The following is a 19249-nucleotide window of genomic DNA, read 5'->3' as shown; positions in this document are numbered from 1 at the left end:
TTTTTTTCTTTTCAGTTGGAAAGACATCACTGATTACCAGATTCATGTATGACAGTTTCGACAATACCTATCAGGTATTTTTTTTTGCCAACCTACTAGTTGTCTTTATTTTGTTTGCAAGTAATATTCAAGGTGCTTTTAAAAATTCACGTTTTTACATTGTCATGGATATAAAAGCACTTTCTGTAACCTGTAAAATGCTATATAAATACAGAGTATAACTGATTATGCTCATAGTCCTCAACTTTTTCATTTGATTTCTTTAGCTTCTCTTCCAGAATCTATTGAAAGGTTATTGGTAATACCATCAAGAATAGAAGTAAGAGTGATTATATCGATAGATGGTCTTTTGGAGAGATTTCTTCCAAGTCTAGGGTTCTGTGACATCTTGGTCTATACTTGAAGTCAAGAATAAGTAGTATAATTAGAAATCATTAATAGAAGGAGATTTGGGAGTGGGTCAGAGACAGTCACAAGGGAAATTAGGAAGTATTTTGAGATAAATGAAAAAACACAGCATTTCAAAACTAATGGGATACAGCTTAAAGCAGTTCTGTAAGGAAAAGAAGAGATATATTATTAACTCAGTAATTTAATCTTCTACCCTAAGAAACTAGAAAAAGAAAAGTAAACTTAAGCAGAAGTAAGAAACTGCTTTAAAATGTAGGTTTTATTATTATTATTCAGGTATGATGAAGCCAACAGATCAGGAGGTGATTGCTACTGAAAAGGCTATTATACTCACAGATTCCAAGAGGAAGGGACACTCCAAGCCATAGTAGGAGGGCAGACGAAAGAAGTACTGACATTGATCAGGAGATGGGGTAGGGGATAGGAAATGTAGGTACTAGGGTACTAGCCTTTATTGAGGTTTTTTAATTGTGATTTTTGTGAGGCGGATAGGTAAGACCAGCAAATACAGAATTGCCTAGTTTTAATAATTTCAGTGCTCCCTGGGCTGTGAGGGCTGTTCTTGGTTTTCTGGTACTTGGCCTTGGGATGATTAGGGCAGGGGAATAGTGGCTTTGAATGTGATAGAGGAGATGGTTGGGGTATGGGTCTGGATTGGTTGGTTTTCATATGAAAGTCCCTCTCACGTGCAAGTTTACATCTCTAGGAACTGGCAAACTCAGGGAGGGCCAGTCCCTCTAGTATTAGGAAGCTCCCAGATACCAGGACAACAAAAATACGGAAAATAAAGACATGCTTAATTCAGAAACTAATAAAGATTAGAACAAAAACATATGGACGAGAGAACAGAAAAACAAGAAATTCAGTGAAACCAAAAGTGGTTCTTAGGAAAGATCCACAAAATTGACAAGACTTTAGCTAACTAATAAAAAAGAGAGAGAGAGACTCAAATTATTAAAGTCAGGAGTGTAGGAGAAAATCTTATAACCAACCATATGGAAATAGAGATTACTATGAGAGAATATTAGAAGAGAATAGTGTGAAATGGTTATATGCCAACATATGAGATAACCTAGATGAAATGGACAAAGTCAAAGAAAGATACACTACCAAAACTAACACAAGAAGAAGTAGAAAATTTGAACATACCTGTAATAAATAGATAAAATTAGCAATCAAAAAACTTGTCACAGGACTTCACTGCTGGTCCAGTAGTTAAGAATTTGCCTGCCAATGCGGGGGACACGAGTTTTATCCCGCTCTGGGGAGATGCCAAAGGGCAGTTAAGCCTGTGCACCACAGTTGCTAACCCTGTGCTCTAGAGTCTGTGCTCCACAGCAAGAGAAACCACTGGAAGCCCATGCACAGCAACTGGAGAGTAGCCCCTGCTCACTGCAACTAGAGAAAGCCCCACGTGCAGCAACAAAGACCCAGCACAGCCATAAATAATTTTTTTCTTTTTTAAACTCAAAAAGAAAATTGTAGGACTAGATGGCTTCACTGATCACTTCTATGAAATACGTGAAGAACAACACTAATACTTCAAAAAATTTCCAAAAATAAGAAGAGGAAGAAACATTTTCCAACTTATCCTATGAGGATACCCAAACCAGGCAAAGACATCAAAAATAAAACTACAGGGTATATCCTTTATGAGTATAAACACAACAGTCCTTAGCAAAATACTACCAAACTGAATTTACTGACTTATAAAAAGGATCTGTGCCATTTACCGGGTGGGATTGGTAGATTAGTACCAAGGTTGCAAGGTTGATTTAACATAGAAAAGGAATGGAATATGCTATATGAATAGACTAAAGGACAAAATCAGGGAAATTCTCCGGTGGTTCAGTGGTTAGGACTCTGCACTCTCACTCCTGAGGGCCCACGTTTGAGCTCTGATTGAGGAACTAACACCCCACAAACCGTGCGTTGTGGCCAAAAAAAAAAGGACTCAAATCACATGATCATTTCAGTAGACACAGAAAAAACATTTGACACAATCCAGTAGCCTTTGATGATAATGATAGCTTACGGTGGACGATGTTGGATTCATGATCTCTGAAGATTGAGCTTCAGGACCAGGGACCAGGCTTGATCATTCAAGAGCTTTTGTGTAGCAGAGTTTTATGAAAGTAAGAAAAGGAACAGAGAAGAGAAAGCTTCTGACATAGACATCAGAAGAGTGATGGAGAGTGCCCCCCCGCTAGTCTTTAGCAAGCTGTTTTATGTCTATTAGAAAGTTGTTAATCAGGTAAGAGAGACACCTCAAGGCTGACAGTTTCACCAGGCCCCTCTCCCACAAAATGCATTTTTGAGATAGGATGGCTCGAGGTGTGTCATCCAGCCATAAAACAATTGATATGACTCTCGGTTTGTTGAGCTATTATCAGCCCAAGGTTTGAGAAAAGAAAAAAGTTAATCTTACATGGAACCGTTTTGAAGAAAGGCAAATTCCAAAGCAAATACATAGTTTTGTTAACATAGCTTAAGAAAAACATTTCCTTAGAGAAACCTGCTTTTAATTTTGTATGGAGAAAGAAAAAAAACATGACACGTCTGGTTTGTTTCCTCCTGCTGCTTAAGGGAGAGATAAAAAAATGACACTTGCAGCCTATTTCCTCCGTTTGGAGACCCCTGGCCTTCCTGCCTGTTCAGTTCAGTTCAGTCACTCACCTGCCTGTTACCTTCTCAATAATAAACACTCAGCAAGCTGCAAATACAAGGGAAGTGTCCTAACATGATAAAGAACGTCTCTATGAAAAACCCACAGCTAATATAAGGCTGAATGTATTCTCTAAGATCAGGAACAAGACAAGGATGTCTGCTCTCAGTTGCATATACCCTAACCCTATATATATAACCATATATATGTATATAAATATAACCATATATATCTGCATATATATGTGTGTGTGTCTAAGTTATATATATGTACCTTACTTTTAAATAGCTTAATTGTAAAACAAAAACCAAAGACTAAGTTAAAAAGAATAAATCAGTAATCTTCAAACCAGGTACTTTCACTTTCTGAAGTATTTCATTATACCCAAATTCTCTGTGAAATTAAAAAGATCTTTAGGTGTCTAAAGTGCTGTTGCTACTTATTCATTAGACTATTGCTGTTGTTCATGCAGACATTTTTTAAGGGAGATGATATTGATGGGATGAGGTTACATTTGACAGATAAGCAGAGATTTTGATTCTTTCTAAAATGTTGTTGAAGCCAAAATACCATTGTACTTTGGCATTGATTAACCATGTAAGCTACAAGTTTTTATAAGAGTTAGGCACAGTCCTAGATATTATCTTACTTTAACAGGGGAATTAGGATAATGTAGTACCCCACATCCTTACCTAGGGAAATTATCTTGACAGTATATTAAGTATTACTTTGGAATATGAAGAATTGACCATATGTAGTTAGCTGCTAGCTTAGTTATCAGGTGGAGAATTCTTCAGTGGATTATTTTTTAAGATTCCCTATCTTATGCCCTGACCATACACACTACAGAAAGACTTCTGAAATAATTGAAGAGCTCGTCTCATAGCTAGAAATTTATTATTGAGCTATATGTAATGTATATCTGAAACTTAGTTTAAGTGAAATTTTATTTCACAAAAAAGATAAGCTCTATATATAATTCATAATTCATGCTATTTATGATTCCTTTGCACTGAATTAATTTCATTTGAAAAAGACTAAACCAGTTGGCCAGGAGAGTCCTTTATTGACCATATTTAGTCAATTATTTCAAAGAAAAGGAAAAAACCTGAGAAATCTGGTAAACATTTGTAGCTAGAGGCTGGAAGTGATTCTCTTAAGTTGCTCTAGTTTTTCACCAGTTTTTGTGTTTTTTTTTTCTTTTTCCAGTTGTAAATTTTTCCAGTAGTTTCAAATGTATCAGTTTGAACCATATTACATAATTGCTATTTTTATCATTCAAAAGTGATAGAATATTGGCAGTTTTATATTGTATGGTTCAACTTAATATAAATAAGCTCAAGAAAGATTCCCTCAATTGGAGTAGATTCTTTTGAGGAAGATTACATTATTCAGGGTAATCTTTGAGATTTTCTTTGAATTTAGAGGATTTCTTATTCCAAGGACTGTTACGAATCAATAATTAAGTTCAGAATGGCATAGATTAAAACAGTGGGGTTTTAGACACTAATGAGCTTGTCCAGAAAGATGATGGTGGTGATTAAGTATATCCTTATCCTATATAAGTTAAATATCTAGGTTGTTGTATTCAAAATTCTAGTTATTAATAGAACCAAAATCCTTAACTAGATGGGCTGTTCTTCTTTTTAAAATTATCATTATTATTTTTATTTTTTGGCCTCAAAGTATGCAGGATCTTAGTTTCCCAATGGGGATGGGACCCATGCCTCTTGCAGTGAAATTGCAGAGTCTTAACCACTGGACTGCCAGGGAGATCCCAGTGGACTGTTTTTGTGACTCAGTGTTTGATTTGTCTTTTTATTTTCATTTAATTTTTTAATGATTCTTTTCAGGATTTTTGCCTTTTCCAGAGGTGTTGTCATTTTATTTGGGGTGAGGTTCTTTTATTGTGGTAAGAACACTTATATGAGATTCTGACTTTTCACGGTATAGTATTGTTATCTACATGTACGTACAATGTTCTGCGGCAGATCTCTTGAACTTGTTCACCTTGAATAACTAAAATCTTATGCCCATTATAATGACTCATTTTTAAAATCCACAGACTCTACCTAGTTTCTGTCCTAATGGACAGAAATGTAATATGGCAGAAAGATATCGAGGGGAAAAATGTATATATATATATTTTTCCCCCCACATATGTACATATATGTAAGGATATTTTTAAATGGGATTCTCTTCTAAATCAGATTATGTATCAGCATCTTCTTTCTGGGGTCCTTTCTTCATTTTTAAAATTATTTCTGTTAATTTTAGATTCTTTAACTTATCCACTGTTTTCTTTCTTTAGTCATTGCCTCTTTCAACTTCTCTATTTTCTCTTGCTAGAGAAGGTAGCAACCAGGCAACAGATCTTTATGTATATTTGAACCACAGAAGGAAGCTGATTATCATTGCTTTGTACAGAAGAAAACTTGTTTTCCTTACGGAGTTACTTTTGTAATTGGGTAAAATACATTCCCCATGTGAAAATCATATTTATGGGTTTCTGGCTTTTCTGGCATCAGGACAGGGGACAAACCACTATATACAAAGTCAGATAGAATTGTAACTTATATCTGCAGTCTTTCATAAATTAGCTGTTGGGATAAATAAACATCTTTCTGGGTGAAAAGCATCCAAATAAAATAAACAAATGGAAGTTAATCATCTTGACACCGATATATTTGGATAAGCTCTTGTTCTGTCTTGATTTGTAAACTCCTATAAAAGTACTGTTTAATTTTTTTCTTTCTTTTTTTTTTGCAGAGTAGACACTCCCCCCAGCATCCATGAATTAGTTAACTTTTAAAATAATGTGTAACTGTAAATTAAGGTACATGAGAGAATTCTCTTTTAATTTCTTCTGGAATGATTGCTTTTTGCATTTCTCTAAGGAGATGAGCAAAAGACTGCACTAACGTCTCATCCGTCTTTTATGAAAGTTTGAATTGTTTCCACATCAGTAGCATTCAAGGTGCTGAAATAGTTGATAATGTTTAGTTTCCCAGCCATCTCCTTTCGGTTCTTCCTGCTGTTCTCTTACTTCTTATAGCCAATCAACTTCTTTACTGTAGTAGCTCAGCTTGAAATAAAATTAACTAAAAAGAAGAGCAGCTGCAGGCTATTTTTCAAATTAGTTTTGATCTTTATAGTTCAGTGGTATAAATTATGCCCCAAAACTTGGATAGAATAGTGGAAAGGGGGGACTGTTGTAAAGTCTGACTTTGTACTAATTGTAAAAATATTTATATCTTGACTGTGAGATGTGAAAATACTTGTTTCTATTTATAGCCATTGAAAATTATTTTCAGCTGTTTATAACAAACATAAAATAGCATTGATAAGTGACATGAAAATTTTTTTTCATGTAAAAGAAGTGTAAAGGTAGTGTGTTTCAGAGCTAGTGCGGCAACTCCATGGACATCCAGGACCAAAACTCCTTCTATTTTCTGTCTAACCTAATCTAATCTATGATTTTCATATTGAATTTTAACTCATGGTTACTGAATGATTCCTGGATTCCAGCCTTGGTATCCACAGTTCAGGAAGGAAGAAGGATGAAAGGGGGAAAAAACAAGAATCTACCTCTCATCTGAGTTAACCCCATTTATTTAAAGTTCAAAGAAGGCTGGAAAATGCAGTTTTTCAAATGGGAAAAGTATGGATTTAAATAAATGATTGTGTTAGTAAGGAAGGAGTAGATGGATATTTGTGTAGGTAGTTAACTACCTCTGCCACACTGTCTGAGTAAATGAGGTTCTACTAGTCAGATTTCTTAAATGCAGCCATGCCACTCCTGTACATTCCTGGGGTTTGTCAGTTAGATTCTCTTGCATAGTAATTCAAGTTTATAAGCCCATTCCACCATGTGAAAGAGTAGGGTATAATTCTCAAATTAAATGTCATAAGGTAGAATTAGTACTAGGTTGTATGTTAGTCACATAGTTTGGGATAAAGGAGGAAGCTGCTTCTTTTGTTTTTGTTTTAAAATATAAGTCTGTGTGAAATTGAAACCTACAAAACTACTCAAAAAAATAAAAGAAGACCTAATGGAGAGACATCCCAGGTAAATGAATCAGAAAACTTAATGTTGTTAAGATGTCAATACTTGGCTTCCCTGGTAGTTCAGTGGTTAAGAATCCACCTGCCAATATAGAAGACACAGGTTCGATTCCTGGTCTGGGAAGATCCTTCATGCCATAGAGCAACTAAGCCTGTGAGCCACAGCTATTGAGCCTGTGCTCTAGAGCCCAAGAACCACAACTGCTGAGTCCATGCGCTGCAACTGCTGAAGCCCAAATGACGGAGAGCTTGAGCTCTTCAACAGAGAAGCTCCCACAAAATAAGAAGCCCATGCACCACAACAGAGAGGAGCCCCCACTCTCTGCAACCAGAGAAAAGACTGTGCAGCAGTGAAGACCCAGCACTGCCAAAAATAAATATAAAATAAAATGAATCTCTCTGGAAAAAAAGATGTCAATACTAACTACTCAAAGCAAGCTACAAATTCATTGCAATCCTTTTCAAAATCCCCATGCCGTTTTTTGTAGATATGAAGAGATTAATCATAATTTTCAATAGCCAAGACATTACTGAAAAATTTGAAAAAGTTGGAGGACTCACACTTCCCAATTTGAGAATTTCCTACAAAACAATGTGGTAATGGCATATAGACACAATGGAGTAGGATCAGTCATGTCTGATTCTTTGCGACCCCATGGACTGTAGCCCACCAGGCTCCTCTGTCCATGGGATTCTTCTGGCAAGAATACTGGAGTGGCTTGCCATTTCGTTCTCCAGGGTATGTTGCTGACCCAGAGATCAAACCTGTGTCTTATGTCTCCTGCATTGGTAGGCAGAGTCTTTACTATTAGCATCACCTGGAAAGCCCCATGGAATAGGATAGAGAATCCATATATATATATATGTATATAAGTGCACACACAGTTGATTTTCAGCAGAGACACCAGGCCCAACCTACAGAATAGGGGGAAATATTTGAAAGTTATATATCTGATAAGAATTTAATATCCAGAATATATAGGAACTTGTACAAATCAATAACAAAATGACAAAAAAATTTTTTTGGCTGCACTGGGTCTTCATTGCTTTGCGCAGGCTTTCTCTAGTTGAGGACAAAGGGGGCTGCTCTTCATTGAGGTGTTGTGCACAGGCTTCTCAATGCAGTGGCTTCTCTTGTGGAGTGCAGGCTCTAGGGCACACAGGCTTAGTAGTTGCGGTGCACAGGCTTAGCTGCTCTGCAAGATGTGAAATCTTCCTGGACCCAGGATCTAACCCAGTTCAGTTCAGTCGCTCAGTTGTGTCCAACTCTTTGAGACCCCATGAACCGCAGCACACCAGGCCTCCCTGTTCATCACCAACTCCCTTAGTTTACCCAAACTCATGTCCATTGAGTCGGTGATGCCATCCAACCATCTCATCCTCTGTCATCCCCTTTTCCTCCTGCCTTCAATCTTTCCCAACATCAGGGTCTTTTCTAGTGAGTCAGCTCTTCACATGAGGTGGCCAAAATATTGGAGTTTCAGCTTCAATATCAGTCCTTCCAGTAAACACCCAGGACTGATCTCCTTTAGGATGGTCTGGTTGGATGTCCTTGCAATCCAAGGGACTCTAAAGAGTCTCCTCCAACACCACAGTTCAAAAGCATCAATTCTTCGGCACTCAGCTTTCTTTATAGTCCCAACTCTCACATCCATAACATGACTACTGGAAAAACCAAAGCCTCGACTAGACAGACCTTTATTGACAAAGTAATATCTCTGTTTTTTAATAGGCTTTCTAGGTTGGTCATAACTTTCCTTCCAAGGAGTAAGCGTCTTTTAATTTCATGGCTGCAGTCACCATCTGCAGTGATTTTGGAGCCCAAAAAAATAAAGTCAGCCACTGTTTCCACTGTTTCCCCATCTATTTGCCATGAAGTGATGGGACCAGGTGCCATGATCTTTGTTTTCTGAATGTTGAGCTTTAAGCCAACTTTTTCACTCTCCTCTTTCACTTTCATCAAGTGATGAAAGGGTGACATAAGGGTGATGTCATCTGCATATCTGAGGTTATTGATATTTCTCCTGGCAGTCTTGATTCCAGCTTGTGCTTCCTCCAGCCCAGCATTCCTCATGATGTACTCTGCATATAAGTTAGATAAGCAGGGTGACAATATACAGCCTTGACGTACTCCTTTTCTGATTTGGAACCAGTCTGTTGTTCCATATATCACTAGTGGGAATTTAAAATAGTGCAGCCAGGAACTTCCTTGATGATCCAGTGGTTAAGACTCTGCACTTTCATTGAAGGAGATGCGGGTTCAAACCCAGGTCCAGGAACTAAGATCCCACATGCCATGCAGCATGACCATAAAGAAAAATTAACTGATTAATTAAAATAAAATAGTGCCACTGCTGTAGAAACTGTCCTCACAAAGTTAAAAGGAATTACTATATAGCCCAGCAGTTTTACTCTGAGTTTTATACCAAAAAGAGTTGAAAACAGGAACTCTTAATAGCCAAAGTGTCCATCAGTGGATGAATGGTTAAACAAATCCATACACTGTATCTTGGTATTGCTTAATGGGTACAAAATTTCTGTTTGGGGTGGTGAAAAACTTTCGTAAATTTTACAGTTGTGAGTGTAATTAGTGGCATTGATTATATCCTTAAAATAGTTAAAATATCATATTTTATGGTGTGTATATTTTTGTTGTTGTTTAGTTGCTAAATAGTGTCCAACTCTTTGCAACCCCATGGACTGTAGGACACTAGGTCCCCCCGTCTATGGGATTTCCCAGTCAAAAATACTGGAGTGGGTTTTCCTTTTCCAGGGAACCTTGCCGACCCAGGAATCAAACCCTCATCTCCTGCATTGGTAGGCAGATTCTTTACTGCTGAGCCACCAGGGAAGCCTGTATTTGTTTTCCCAAAGTTTAAAAACAAAGCTTTTCTTTAAAGAATTACATCACTGTCAGTGTCAGTTCATCATTCGTAACAAATGTACTGCCAGTCTGCTGGGGGATGTTGATAATAGGGATGCTCTGCATATGTGACGGCAGGGGCAAAAGGGAATCTCTGAACCTTCCTCTCAGTTTTGCTGTGAACCGAAAACTATTCTTTAACCCTCTTAACCATTTTTTGAAAGATTTTTTAAAAGAGGAGTTGTGTATTTTACCACAAGTATATGTATAAAGTATATAGAAAATATATCATATGAAGTATATATGATACATGAAATTATAAAATATGTATATAAAGATAGATTTTTTAAGTATATATATATAAAGTGAATATAGAATTATGTATTAGAGCTAGAATTTTACTCCCAACTCCATAGCAGAAGTTGTGTGTTCTTAGACAAGTTACCTAACTTTTCCAAACCCTAATATTGTTTTGTATAAAATGAGAAAAATAATGATGCTGGTAGCTACTTTGTAGAGATGTATTAAGCTTAGAGATGATCATGTAAAGGGCCTAAAAGAATCTCTAATGTACAGCAAGTGCTCAATAGGTAAAAGCCATTATCACTGAAAATTTTTTTCATTTATTATTTGCTATGATATTTATATATTCATTATTTTTTCTACAATCATAATGCCCACTTGAACTCTAAACTGCTGTCATTAAATTATTACTATTTTTAACTTCTTTGTTTTGTTTTTACAGGCAACAATTGGTATTGACTTTTTATCAAAAACAATGTACTTGGAGGATCGAACAGTGAGTAACGTTTTCAGTGTGCAATTTTCTGCAACACTCCAGGACGGAATATTGTGGTTAAAGCTATAATCAGTGATTGTTGCCATAAGAAGTACTTAGCAAAGTTGCCAAAGTTAGTGTGCAGGCCTTGAGAAAAACTGTTATTATAGAATGAATAGTACTTAGCACTTTCAATTTTTTATCCTCAAGTAGACTCCAAAGGGGGAGAAGGCAATGGCAAGCCACTCCAGTACTCTTGCCTAGAAAATCCCATGGATGGAGGAGCCTGGTAGGCTGCAGTCTGTGGGGTCGCTAAGGGTCGGACACGACTGAGTGACCTCACTTTCACTTTTCACTTTCACACATTGGAGAAGGAAATGGCAACCCACTCCAGTGTTCTTGCCTGGAGAATCCCAGGGACGGGGGAGCCTGGTGGGCTTCCGTCTGTGGGGTCGCACAGAATTGGACACGACTGAAGTGACTTAGCAGCAGCAGCAGACTCCAAAGGGGAGAGAAAGCCATTATTTGTAATACTCCCTAGGCTTGTTAAACAAAATTTATTGTCTTGACTTGGAATATTATAACAAATAGCCTTGAGATAAGAATATTTTCATGAAGAAATTAGAGCTGCTAAAGACCTTTTGTGTACCACTCTGAACCATTCAAACATTTCATTTGAATATCACACAATTTGTGAACTTCCAGGCTCTGTCAGAATATGGTATATACCAAAGTGACTGTGAATAGACAAAAGTAATGTGTATTTCCTTGTTAGATTTTTGTCTTCCATCTTTCGGAATGCTCCCTTTAAGTGCAATATAAATTCTGTATCCTAGCCTCCTGTCCCTTGAAGAGAGTCTTGTAACCTAAACAGGAACTCTCTTAAATGCATTATTTTGGGACCTATACCCAAAAAGCATTATCTCTAATGCCATTTCTTTAAGTTTGTGAGTCTTTTTCTTTTGGACGTTCTCCTTTATGTTTTAATATATAACATTCCATTTCTTAAAATTTGAAAACAGAAACTGCTTTATGATGGTAAAAGAACTTAATGCTTGTTTTCAGGCTTTTCTTCCTGGAATGTAGATGTGAAGAAGAAAGTAAAGACATGTTTAAGTAGGGTTGTAAAAAGATATTTCTCCTTTTTGCTAGATTATATATAATGTTCTAGAAATAAATGTGTGGGAGAACAAGCACAGTAGTCAGAGATCCAATTTCAAAGTGTTCTGTATCCAGTAGAGAAAAGAGACATTTTATTTTCATTTCAGAGGGGCTGATCATTGACATTTACCTTTGTTTTTCTCTGTTATTTTCACTATTTGAACATGAGCAGTCTGCTTGTGCTGTCTGGAAGGTTTAGGATTCAGAGAGGTTGTAGAGGCGGGTATAGAAAGGAAGCTGTACTTCTTGTCCTATGAAACCTTTCCTATTGCTCTTTTTTTTTTTTTTGAGTTATGTACCTTCAGAGCAAGCAAATTTTAGATGTTACTTCCTTTTGAAAAAGGAAAGGAATTTTATGTTGTTTTCATTCCTCACATCCCTGCAACCTTTTGCATGAGTTTCCTTTTTACCTCCTTGCCACCCTCCTCCCTTTAAAAACATTTCTTTTTTCTTTTTAGTATGAGTTTGGTTTTTTTTTTTTTTTATTTATTTTTTCCCATCCCACAGATCAGGCTGCAGCTGTGGGATACTGCGGGTCAGGAACGTTTCCGTAGCCTCATTCCCAGTTACATCCGTGATTCTGCTGCAGCCGTAGTAGTTTACGATATCACAAGTAGGTATTTTGCAACGGGTTGACCTTTCTTATTTTTCTTGCTTGTTTGACTGATTTTATTGTTAGGTACGATTGCAATTATGGGACACAGCAGGTCAAGAGCGGTTCAGGAGCTTGATTCCTAGCTACATTCGTGACTCCACTGTGGCAGTTGTTGTTTATGATATCACAAGTGAGTGGGGGGGGAATTACGCATTTCTAATCTTCTTTCAACCTTTAGCTTAGTTGCATGCATGTTCTTGTTTTGTGCTTGTTTTCTATACCGGCATGTAAAATTGAGTTTTATCATACCAAACCTTATCACACACCAGCTAGGTCAGAATATTTGCTTCATTGTTTGTACCAATATATCTTATTTCTACTGTGCCAGGGTTTTTTGTCCCAGAAATTTTCATTTGGGTCTAATTATGAACCCTCTCTAAGACTTTCTTAGTGTCCTGTTTTCCCTAAGCTACACCATAATTATGGTTGGAAGAGTGTCTCCTTTTTTATTTAATTTGATTTCAGATTTCTCTAAAATAAAATAATCTACATTTATGTCTCTTGCCAAGTTTTTCAAATCCTTCAAGGCTTCTACTGAGGCTGTTAAAAGCTTCTGATAACCAGCTTTTCTCTGCTTTCACCTTCCAGCCATCCTCTCTATAGAGGAAGAGCAGAGAAAACTTAATTTCTATTAATCAATCATTTTCATTTGAGTGAAATCTGGATTCTTTGACTAGTTTATTTACTTTGTTGCTAACAAGTGACACTTTTCATTTCTCTTCAAGAAAAACATTTAAATGGGAGACTAAAACAAGTGATGGTCTTCCTTTTTCTTTTCCCTCATGACTGAATAATAATGCCTTTGGCATTTTAAGTGACTGTAAATTTTGAATAGAGCCTTAATGACTGACAGGGAAATGCTATCTGATTATAATTGTCTTCGTAAATTGGTTTATGATATATTCGGCAATATTAAGTATCATTCCATATAGTATACCATAATTTATAGGAAAACCAGGATAGTACCACATCTTGGACTTCTTTAAAAACATAAACTATAATATTGGCATACATTTTTACAAATTTGTTCAAACAGGAATCATATTTTCTTAAGAATAATTACAATGGCAGAATTATAAGTTAGAGGTTTGCATTCAGAAACTTTTTATTTTGGTTAGGTGCCAAATGCAGTCCTTCTTTTCTTGAAGCTTTTCTTTGGGTTGCTACCTGTTTTAAAAATGTATGTTCATTATTGTGCTGTCACAAGTTTTGCAGCTTTAAAATGTTTGTGCTTACTTTAACTGAATCAAGTAAAACCAGGTGTATTCTTTGAAATTTGTGCACATGTGGTTAAAATATTAGCAAATTGTTTTCTTTAGCTGCTGTAAGAATTATTGAAGTACTCAGAATCCAGGGCTGGAAAAGATAGGTTTAGGTTTTGTTATAAGTGATTCTGGTACATTAAACTAATAAACTCCAAGTTAAAGTGATCACAAACTGAATAAGCCATGCAAACAGAGTGGTGTTGAAAGCTGTTGAAAGGCTTTACAAATTTTGTGGATGTGTTGGGACTTCCTGGCTGACGTACTTTTGGAGATGCTTTCTTTGTCACGTTTGGTATTGTAAGTAATCAAAAGAGCATTGTGGCAACATGACACCATATTATCTGCCATAGCTATCCTTTCATCGTTTTAATACTTTTTTTCAGTCAAATATAGTATATTATACTCACGTGGTCATGTCCAAAAATTTTAAACTATTACAAAAGGTCCCTTGTGGATTTTATTCTTGTGATTTGTTTAGATCACTGATATTTGTACTCAGATAAAATGGAGTTATGTTGCAGGCACATTAAAGGTGGATTCTAATGTGCCAATTCCCTTCCAACTTCCAGTGCTTTTTTTTTTTCTTCCTTTTTTGGTCCTTCACTTGGGAAGTTACTTGCAATAACACTAATCTCTGTCCACCTTCCTGTATACCAGATGTTAACTCCTTCCAGCAAACTACAAAATGGATTGATGATGTCAGAACAGAAAGAGGAAGTGATGTTATCATCATGCTAGTAGGAAATAAAACAGATCTTGCTGACAAGAGGTATGGAATGATTTCATATGTATATGGAATGTTTGATTTCTTTGTTAAGCAGCCTATTATTTTTGTTAGTGAATCCTATTATTTTTGTTAGTTTTAAAAGGAGACTTGTTTAATCCTTAATCTTACGCCCCCATCCCTTTTCTTTAATATAAGAACCTGAAATAGGTAAACTCAGTCCTGGAAACTCCCTGGTAGTCCAGTGGTTAGGATTCTGTGCTTTCACTGCCAAGGGGCATGGGTTCAGTCTCTCATTGGGAAACTAAGATCCCACAAACCCCGCAGTGTGGCAAAAAATAAAAACAAAAAATAATACATTAAACTCAGTCCTTAAAGAAAAATAATTTTTTTATGTAAGCCCAAATATAAATAACTCGTGCAAGATTGTTTACACATGAAGCTGATAGCTATTTTGCATTTTTTAGGCCTCATATTAATAAATAAAAGTAGTATTCTATTAGAGAACAAAATATTTTAAAAAATAAATCCTGTCTTTAAAAAAGTATTCATAATGATTAAATGCACACTCTTTTGCTAGCCTTATAAATATTCATTATAATTCAGTAGTGTAGTTTTTTTCTTTTCTTTCTTTAATTGTATGGTTGAGCCAGACTGTGAGGTTGAACTGAATAGCTTGATTGTGATACCTTAGTCAAATGAGCAGACATATTCAAGTCACAGGAAGCAAAATGTATTAACATTCACTGTAGAACCCATGGCTTGAATATCTGCCTTTAGCATTCCTCAGTGATCTACTAGATATTCTTTCTGCTTTAAGTACTCTTGACAATTTAATATTTGAAGTTTTTACTATTTATTATTTGTTTATTCATTAGTTGGATATTGAAATTCCAGTAATGAACTTTTGCTGTTAATTTAAATGTTATAAAGAAATAACAGTATGTTCAAAGACTTATGAAATGTAAAGCCTATTTCTGCTCACAGTACCTCATTTGGAATTGGCAAGAAAGTCTTTATTTAAAAGTAAATTTAGCATATGACTTCATCTTTTCTTTATGAAAATCATTTTTTGGACGTCAGTGCTATTATATAAGTTTTCATTATTTATCTTCACTATGAGAATTTGAAGATCTTATATGTATATATTCTTGTAGTGGAGAGTCCCAAGATACCTTCACTATTAAAAGAAAGATTATATATATATTTGTTTGTCTTTATAGCTGGAGTTTTATCTAAAAGGATGCATACAAACGTCTGTTGTTTTACTGCATAATAGTTGAGTAAACATATAGAAAGTTATCTAAATTATGTTTATAGTAATTTTTCTTTAAGTTAATATTTGTCCATTGCTTTAGAATTTCTTTCTCAGTAATTTTTGCCAGACTATTGCCTATTAGCTTTCACATTTAAAAGAATTAGTCTTAAAAAATTTTTAATTAAAAAAAATAAAAGAATCAGAGTCTTGTTCATTCCATTAAAATAATTTTGTTTTTTCATCTATTTTTATTATTATTTATTACTTCATCTATTTTATTAATGTAACAGTTGTCTTTTTTTAAATTGAAGTATAGTTATTTTATAGTGTTTCAAGTATATAGCAAAATGATTCAGTTATATTAACACATATATATGTATTTATCCTTTTTTAAATTATTTTCCATTATAGGTTATTATAAGATACTGAATATAGTTCCCTGGCCATGGACTATAGCCTGCCAGTCTCCTCTGTCCATGGGGATTCTCCAGGCAAGAATACTGAAGTGGGTTGCCATGGCCTCCTCCAGGGGATCTTCCTGATCCAGGGATCAAACCTGTGTCTCTTGTCCTGCATTAGCAGGCAGGTTCTTTACCAGTAGTGCAACCTAGGAAGTCCCAGTCTTTCTAGGTGCTTTTGACAAATCCAAACCACAGTTGTGAACCTTAGTACAGCTAACTTTCAACCATTTTATTGAGGTGACTTATAGTTCTACAACTAGTTAGAATTTCTACCTGGAATCCTTCACATGTAGGGTTTATGGACTAATAATCATTGATTCAGGAGATGTTTATTGAGTATCATGTATGTTTCAGAGGATGCTACTCTTACAATAGTAAACTAAAATCTTCAAGGAGATTTTGTTCCAGTGAATAAACCAGGCAATAAGTAAATAAAGAAAAAAATAGCATGTTTTATAGTGATATATGCTAAGGGTGAAAATAAATCAGGGAAAAGGAATATGAAATGTTAAGGACAAGTTTGTAATATTAGATGGGATAGCAGTGGAAAACCTCCCTGAGAAGATGACTGGTGACTTTTGAGTAAAGAAGCTAAGGAAGTGAGGGAGTTAACTATGCAAGTATGTTGAGGAAGAAAAGGTCCTAGGCAGATGACGCAGAAAATACAAAGTTACTTAGCTGGGAATACACTTATTTGAGAGACAGCAAGGAAGCCTATATAACTGATAAAGAGAATGATGGAAAGAGCAATGTGGAAATGAAATGAAATTAAAATAAAATGAAAGCCAGATCATGTACCACAAAGTAAAAACTTTTTGGATGAGATTGGAGGGTTTAAGCAGAGGAGTAGCTTCTCATAGGTCACTGTTTGCTCTGTTGAAAATGCATAAGGGGAGAAGAGAGGAGGATAAACTAGACTTTATTCCAAGCAAGAAATAATGATGACTTGGACCAGGATAGTGGTAACTTGTGTGGTGATCAGTGGTCAAATTTAGATATTTTGAAGATAGAACTGACAGGATATACTGATGCGATGGATAGAATACATACTGATGGATGGAATATATGATGTTGCGGAAGGAGTCGTCAAGAGTGACCCCTAGATTTTTGGCCTGAGAAACCGTCATTAACTGAGACAGGAGAGACTGCGTAAAGAAACAGTTTGGGAGGGAATATCATGACTTCAGCTTTTGGTCATTTTAAGTGTAGAATGGCTATTAGCTATCCTAATAATTAGAGGTCAGGTAGGCAGTTGGCTTTGAGCATGCAGTTCAGAGCAGCAGTCCAAACTAGATAATATAAGTTGAGAGTCATCAGCATATAGATGATACTTAAAGCCATGAGACTGCATAGGATCTTCAAGGCAGTAATTGTAGATAGAGAAAAGGTCCAACGAGTAAGTTTTAGGGCATCTGAAATCATTGTTTTTCGGAAATCCATACTGCTGAAGTGTTTAAAGTTCTGCTGCTGATTGTCTGTCAGCTTACTTTCAAATGGTTAAAAAACATTTTTAAAAATTTATATGTGAATACATAGAGAATGAGTGGCTATAACAAGCAGATAGAATAAAGCATTAACAGTTTATTACATATAAAGAATGATTTTGCTTTTAGAAGGTGGAGAAATTTTAGAATAATATCTTCTTGTGGACAAGAAGAGAGCGGAATCTAGTACACTGGTATAAGTTTGAGGAATAAGGACAGTTCTTCCACAGTTGTGGGTCTAGAGGTAGAATATGAGGCACACACACAAGTAGATTGTAAGATAGATGTGATGTGAGCTTGTAGAATTTCTCTTAGATTGCTTTGGTTTTCTGTTTTATAAGAAGCAAGATTTATCAGCTGATAGTTTAGATCCATTTAATTAGAATAGTTGCTTATTCATTAAACACCTGTATGATTGCTGGGCACTGGGAACACCAAGATAAATGAGAGAATACTGCTCTTGAAGAGCTGACATCTTGAGAAACTTCCCTGTAAAAGAAGCATTAATACTGTGTATCAAGAAACTTTAACATACATGTCTTTGACGCACTTGTTCCAGTTACAGAAATCCACAAAATCCAACCTAAAGAAATGATCCAAAGTGCTCAAATCACGAAGATGTCCATAGCAACATTTTTCCCAGTAGTGTAAAATTTGAAAGCAACATACATTTTTAATACTTTGAGACTGGTTAAAATAGATAAATGTCCAGCCATTAAAAATTGTTTTACATTAAAAAATTTTAATCACAAAATTATGTTCTGATATTAACAGAACATATTGGATTGGCCAAAAAGTTTGTTTGGGTTTTTCTGTAAACTGTTACAGAAGACCCAAATGAACTTTTTTGCCAACCCATTAAGCTATTAAAGTTTTTAAAATTTAAAAAATACAAGTGAGCTCAGCAGGTAAAAGCAAATCATTAAAAAAAAATGCCTTTAAAAAAATGTTTAGTTGGGTGAAAATACGGAAGTGCACAGATTTTAAGTGTAGTTGATTTATAATGTTGTGTTAATTTCTGCTGTATAGCAAAGTGATTCAGTTATGTATGCATTCTTTTTCTTATATTTTTTTCCATTATGGTTTATCATAAAATATTAAATATAATTCCCTATTCTATACCTCTGGTTCTTGTTGTTTATCCACTCTGTATAGTTTGAATCTGTTAACCCCAAACTCCCACTCCATCCCTCCCTTCCTCAGCAGCCACAGGTTTGTTCTTTATGTTTGTGAGTCTGTTTCATTTATATCATATTTTAGATCCCATATATAAGTGATATCATATGGTATTTGTCTTTCTGACTTAAGTGCACAAATTTTAAGTATATTTCAGTTTGATAAATTTTCAAACTAGTCTTAAGTGTATAACCAGCACCGTATTAAGAAAAGTTCAGAATCTTGTTTATAACCTTCATATCATCATCTTTCAAAAAGGTGAATTTGTTTTTTTAATTTTTCC

The 19249-nt window shown here is 35.5% G+C and overlaps 1 protein-coding gene across 2 annotated transcripts in view; it reads left to right on the top strand.

Moving 5' to 3' along the window:
* RAB6A (RAB6A, member RAS oncogene family) overlaps positions 1–19249 on the top strand; it is an 87161-nt gene that overhangs the window by 46487 nt on the left and 21425 nt on the right. The window contains exons 2-5 of one of the 2 annotated variants that reach the window (XM_055423648.2): positions 16–74; positions 10750–10803; positions 12451–12556; positions 14521–14632. In XM_055423648.2, the coding sequence (XP_055279623.1) occupies positions 16–74; positions 10750–10803; positions 12451–12556; positions 14521–14632 (331 nt within the window). Of the gene's footprint in view, positions 1–15; positions 75–10749; positions 10804–12450; positions 12557–12622; positions 12729–14520; positions 14633–19249 lie in introns of both variants that reach the window. The other variant, XM_055423647.2, reaches the window with a different exon arrangement.

The sequence above is a fragment of the Moschus berezovskii genome, chromosome 14, assembly GCF_049115385.1.
Source record: "Moschus berezovskii isolate FMDL1 chromosome 14, NW_MosBer_1.0, whole genome shotgun sequence".
Classification (NCBI taxonomy): domain Eukaryota; kingdom Metazoa; phylum Chordata; class Mammalia; order Artiodactyla; family Moschidae; genus Moschus; species Moschus berezovskii.
The sequence above is the reverse complement of the archived record's forward strand: the minus strand, read 5'-3'. Positions and strand labels throughout refer to the sequence as shown.